General features: G+C 47.9%; 1 protein-coding gene across 1 annotated transcript in view; it reads left to right on the top strand.

The window, feature by feature from the left end:
- Nucleotides 1–3,976, top strand: part of LOC139545060 (importin-11-like) — a 27,658-nt gene extending 23,682 nt beyond the window's left edge. The window contains exon 2 of the mRNA XM_071352436.1: nucleotides 3,016–3,976. Coding sequence (XP_071208537.1) covers nucleotides 3,016–3,198 — 183 coding nt within the window. The 3' untranslated portion in view covers nucleotides 3,199–3,976. The remainder of the gene's footprint in view (nucleotides 1–3,015) is intronic.
- The last annotated feature ends 1,883 nt before the right edge of the window (nucleotides 3,977–5,859 follow it).

The raw sequence follows: 5,859 nt of genomic DNA on the forward strand, positions 1-5,859 counted from the left end.
TCTCTCTCTCTCTCTCGTCTGTCTGTCTGTCTGTCTGTCTGTCTGTCTGTCTGTCTGTCTGTCTGTCTGTCTGTCTGTCTGTCTGTCTGTCTGTCTGTCTACAGTACACTGTCAGAAGAGCAGGTGGCTTCTACAAACTTTAACGAGCCTGTCAACCAGGTCAGCCATTTGTTATTCACATCACCTCAAGTTCTGTTTGCTTGAGCTGTCAGCCAATGACTGGTCCCTTCAGAGCATCATTCCAAAGACCACCACTAAGTGGAACACTCTGCCTATGAGTAGGGTCCATACTTATAGAGCCCACTAGGGACACCTCTCCACTAGTAGCATATGCCTGTGTCCATATGGAGAGCAACAGCCATTCCAGCCTCATATGTCTGACCTGTCTCATCCGCTCTCTGTCATCTCTCTGGAGAGGAGGTTGACTCTGTCAGAAATCTGCTGGGGTCCAACAGGGTGGTCGTGTTGTACAGTATTAACCTCTCCAAAGGCTGTATTGTGTAACCTTACCCTTTGATGATGACCACCAAATAAGAGAGAGAGAGAGAGAGGACACATCACTGAGAGAGAGGGGGTACATCACAAGAGAGAGGGGACACATCACAAGAGAGAGGTGACACATCACGAGAGAGAGGGGACACATCATGAGAGAGAGGGGACACATCATGAGAGAGAAGGGACACATCACAAGAGAGAGAAGGGACACATCACAAGAGAGAGAAGGGACACATCACAAGAGAGAGAAGGGACACATCACAAGAGAGAGAAGGGACACATCACAAGAGAGAGAAGGGACACATCACAAGAGAGAGAAGGGACACATCACAAGAGAGAGAAGGGACACATCACAAGAGAGAGAAGGGACACATCACAAGAGAGAGAAGGGACACATCACAAGAGAGAGAAGGGACACATCACAAGAGAGAGAGGTGACACATCAGGAGAGAGAGGGGACACATCACGAGAGAGAGGGGACACATCACGAGAGAGAGGGGACACATCACGAGAGAGAGGGGACACATCACGAGAGAGAGGGGACACATCACGAGAGAGAGGGGACACATCACGAGAGAGAGGGGACACATCACAAGAGAGAGAGGTGACACATCACGAGAGAGAGGGGACACATCATGAGAGAGAGGGGACACATCATGAGAGAGAGGGGACACATCATGAGAGAGAAGGGCCACATCACAAGAGAGAGAAGGGACACATCACAAGAGAGAGAGGTGACACATCACGAGAGAGAGGGGACACATCACGAGAGAGAGAAGGGACACATCACAAGAGAGAGAAGGGACACATCACAAGAGAGAGAAGGGACACATCACAAGAGAGAGAAGGGACACATCACAAGAGAGAGAAGGGACACATCACGAGAGAGAGGGGAGACATCACGAGAGAGAGAGAGAGAGAGAGAGAGAGAGAGAGAGAGAGAGGACACATCATGAGAGAGAGAGGGGACGCATCACGAGAGAGTGGGGACACATCATGCGAGAGAGTGGACACGGCACGAGAGAGAGAGAGGGGACACATCACGAGAGAGAGAGAGAGGGGGGGGGACACGGCATGAGAGAGAGGGGACACATCACGAGAGAGAGGAGACACGGCACGAGAGATAGAGAGAGAGGGGACACATCATGGGAGAGAGGGGACACATTGAGAGAGAGAGGACATGGCATGAGAGAGGGGACACATCACGAGAGAGAGAGAGAGAGGGGACACGGCATGAGAGAGAGGGGACACATCACGAGAGAGAGAGGGGACACGGCACGAGAGAGAGAGAGGGAGAGAGAGAGAAAGGGGACACATCATGAGAGAGAGAGGGGACACATCATGAGAGAGAGAGGGGACACATCATGAGAGAGAGAGAGAGAGAGAGAGAGGGGGGACACATGAGAGAGTGAGAGAGAGTGGGGGGACACATCACGAGAGAGAGAGAGAGAGAGAGAGAGAGAGAGAGAGAGAGAGAGAGAGAGGACACATCATGAGAGAGAGAGAGAGAGAGAGAAAGAGATGGGGGACACATCACGAGAGAGAGAGAGAGAGAGAGAGAGAGAGAGAGAGAGAGAGAGAGAGAGAGAGAGAGAGAGAGAGAGAGAGAGAGAGAGAGAGAGAGAGAGAGAGAGAGAGAGAGAGAGAGAGAGAGAGAGAGAGAGAGAGAGAGAGAGAGAGAGAGAGAGAGAGAGAGAGAGAGAGAGAGAGAGAGAGAGAGAGGCGACACATCATGAGAGAGAGAGAGAGAGAGAGAGAGAGAGAGGGGACACATCATGAGAGAGAGAGAGGGGACACATCACGAGAGAGGGAGGGGATACATTGTAGGATGACACATTTTGCACACGGGAAACTCCGAAGTGTGCAAGTGAGTTATGCCCGATCAGTGTGTTTGCTAACCAACACCATTCCTCTCCATACACACACGTCTACACAAATATGATTAAACCTTATTGCCATCTGTGCAGTCAGTGCACTGACAGTTCTTTCATTACTGAAGCTTATTGGCCCCATATAAATGATTTCTATGATTGGCCCATCGTCAGTCTTCCGTTTTCCCATTGGAGGCTGTGACAGTCAACACTGCTGAAGTTAGGCCGACACACATGCTCTAACAGCTGGTTGTGTGTCTCATCAGGAATGTGCAGAGGATCACAGTGGGCTCAGGCTGCCACATCCCCCTACTGATCCTGTGTTCACTCTTTGTTTTCTTATTAGCCTTTTAGGAAATATCCCTATATACTGTGTATTAACAGATAGGTCTACCCCCCCCTAGCGGCCATGTTGCTAATTCTAAAACTTGCATTTATATTTTAGTAATTTAGTAGATGCTCCTAACGAAGCAATTAGGGTGATGTGCCTTGCTCAAGGGCTCATCAACAGAATTTTCAACTAGTTGGCTCTGGGATTCTAACCAGCATCCTTTTGGTTACAGGCCAAACGCTCTTAACCGCTTGGCTACCTGCTGCCCTTGTGCTGCTGCTAATACTAACCTGTTGTATATGTTTCCTGTGTTAACAGATAGCCACCCAGGAAGCGGTGCTAATAGCCATGGTAGCCTGTCTGGACTGTCCACACCAGTGGCCGGAGCTGATCACCATCCTGCTGGAGCCAGTGAAGGATCAGGACAGGCCACAGCAGAACAGGGCTCTGTTCACCTTCTACCACATCACCAAGACCCTCGCTTCCAAACGACTGTTTTAGGGCGTAAGCACGTCTGCCTGCCATTAGATCTTCTTCTCTTTTTACATGGACTTCTCTCACCCCACTTAAAAAAATAAGAATTATTCCGAACCTCATTAGCTCCTTCCAAGGCGGCTACTATTCCTTGGGCCCAACCACGATTATGCAATTACATACAATAAAACAGTACATAACACAACATGTTATTACACACCACTCTTCCATAACATATCTACAATACAAAATAAATAATAGCGCAAAATAGCAATATTAAATAAATAAAATTTGATTTGATTTAAAGTGTATGTGTGTAGAGTGTGCGTGTGTTAGCATGTGTGTGTGTGTAGAGTGTGCGTGTGTTAGCATGTGTGTGTGTGTAGAGTGTGCGTGTGTTAGCATGTGTGTGTGTGCCAGTCCGTACTGTTCCATAAGGTGTGCCCCCACACCTTGGCTAACCGGGCTGTCTGCATTGTGTCCCACCACCCACCAACCCCTCTTTTACGCTACTGCTACTCTCTGTTCATCATATATGCATAGTCACTTCAACCATATCTACATGTACATACTACCTCAATCAGCCTGACTAACCGGTGTCTGTATGGAGCCTCGCTACTTTTATAGCCTCGCTACTGTATATAGCCTGACTTTTTACTGTTGTTTTATTTCTTTACCTACCTATTGTTCACCTAATACCTTTTTTGCACTATTGGTTAGGAAAGTAAGTAAGCATTTCACTGTAAGGTCTACTACACCTGTTGTATTCGGCGCACGTGACAAATAAACTTTGATTTGATTTGTAGTTTTATCTATTTTTTTCAATCTGATTTTACTGCTTGACTGAGTTACATGATGTGGAATAGAGTTCCATGTAGTCATGGCATGGCTCTACGTAGTACTTGTAGTTTGTTAACAAGATATTTGTGGAGTGGTTGAAAAATGAGTTTTAATGACTCCAACCTAAGTATATGTGAACTTCCGACATCAACTGTACACAGTACCCTTCAAAAGTTTGGACACCTACTCATTCAAGGGTTTTTCTTTATTTCTACTATTTTCTACATTGTATAATAATAGTGAAGACATCAGAACTATGAAATAACACAAACAGTTGAAGTCAGAAGTTTACATACACCTTACCCAAATACATTTAAACTCAGTTTTTCACCATGTCTGACATTTAATCCTAGTACAAATTCCCTGTCTTAGGTCAGTTAGGATCACCACTTTATTTTAAGAATGTGAAATGTCAGAATAATAGTAGAGAGTGATTTAATTCAGTGTTTATTTCTTTCATCATATTCCCAGTGGGTCAGAAGATTACATACACTTAATTAGTATGTGGTAGCATTGCCTTTAAATTGTTTAATTTGGGTCAAACGTTTTGGGTAGCATTCCACAATCTTCCCACAATAAGTTGGGTGAATTTTGGCCCATTCCTCCTGACAGAGCTGGTGTAACTGAGTCAGGTTTGTAGGCCTTCTTGCTCGCACACACTTTTTCAGTTCAGCCCACAAATTTTCTATTGAGGTCAGGGCGTTGTGATGGCCACTCCAATACCTTGACTTTGTTGTCCTTAAGCCATTTTGCCACAACTTTGGAAGTATGTGTAACGGTGCTCTAGCTCTTCCTCCTCCTCAGACGAGGAGAGGAGAGAAGGATCGGTGGACCAATACGCAGCGAGGTATGTTGACATAATTGAATTTATTTACAAGCGACGAACACTGACACGAACTATACTTGAAATAATCAAAATAACAAACACGACGTAGACAGACCTGAACATGGAACTTACATACTACACGCAGAACTCACGAACAGGAACAGAATACATCAAACGAACGAACAGCCAAAACAGTCCCGTGTGTTGCACATACACTGACACGAAAGACCCAGGAGACAATCACCCACAAACAAACAGTGTGAACAGCCAACCTATATATGGTTCTCAATCAGAGGAAAACGTCAAACACCTGTCTCTGATTGAGAACCATATAAGGCTGATTACAAGACCTAAACATAGAAACACAAAACATAGAAATGCCCACCCACACTCACGCCCTAACCGACTAACACATACAAAACAACAGAAAATAGGTCAGGAACGTGACATAACCCCCCCCTCAAGGTGCGTACTCCGGACGCACTACCAAAAGTCTAGGGGAGGGTCTGGGTGGGCATCTGACCACGGTGGTGGCTCAGGCCCTGGACGAGGTCCCCACCCCACCATAGTCAATCCCAGCTTCCGTAGCCTCCTCAAAATGACCACCCTCCAAATAACCCCACCTAAATTAAGGGGCAACACCAGAATGACTGGCAGATCCTGGCTGGCTGGCTCTGGCGGATCCTGGCTGGCTGGCTCTGGACGGTCATGGCTGGCTGACGGCTCTGGACGGTCATGGCTGGCTGACTCTGGCGGATCCTGGCTGGCCGGCTCTGGCTGGTCCTGGCTGGACGGCTCTGGCTGGTCCTGGCTGGACGGCTCTGGCTGGTCCTGGCTGGACGGCTCTGGCTGGTCCTGGCTGGACGGCTCTGGCTGGTCCTGGCTGGACGGCTCTGGCTGGTCCTGGCTGGACGGCTCTGGCTGGTCCTGGCTGGACGGCTCTGGCTGGTCCTGGCTGGCTGGCTCTGACAGCTCCTGGCTGGCTGGCTCTGGCAGCTCCTGACTGGACGGCTCTGGCTGGT

This window comes from Salvelinus alpinus, chromosome 19 (genome assembly GCF_045679555.1).
Source record: "Salvelinus alpinus chromosome 19, SLU_Salpinus.1, whole genome shotgun sequence".
NCBI lineage: Eukaryota > Metazoa > Chordata > Actinopteri > Salmoniformes > Salmonidae > Salvelinus > Salvelinus alpinus.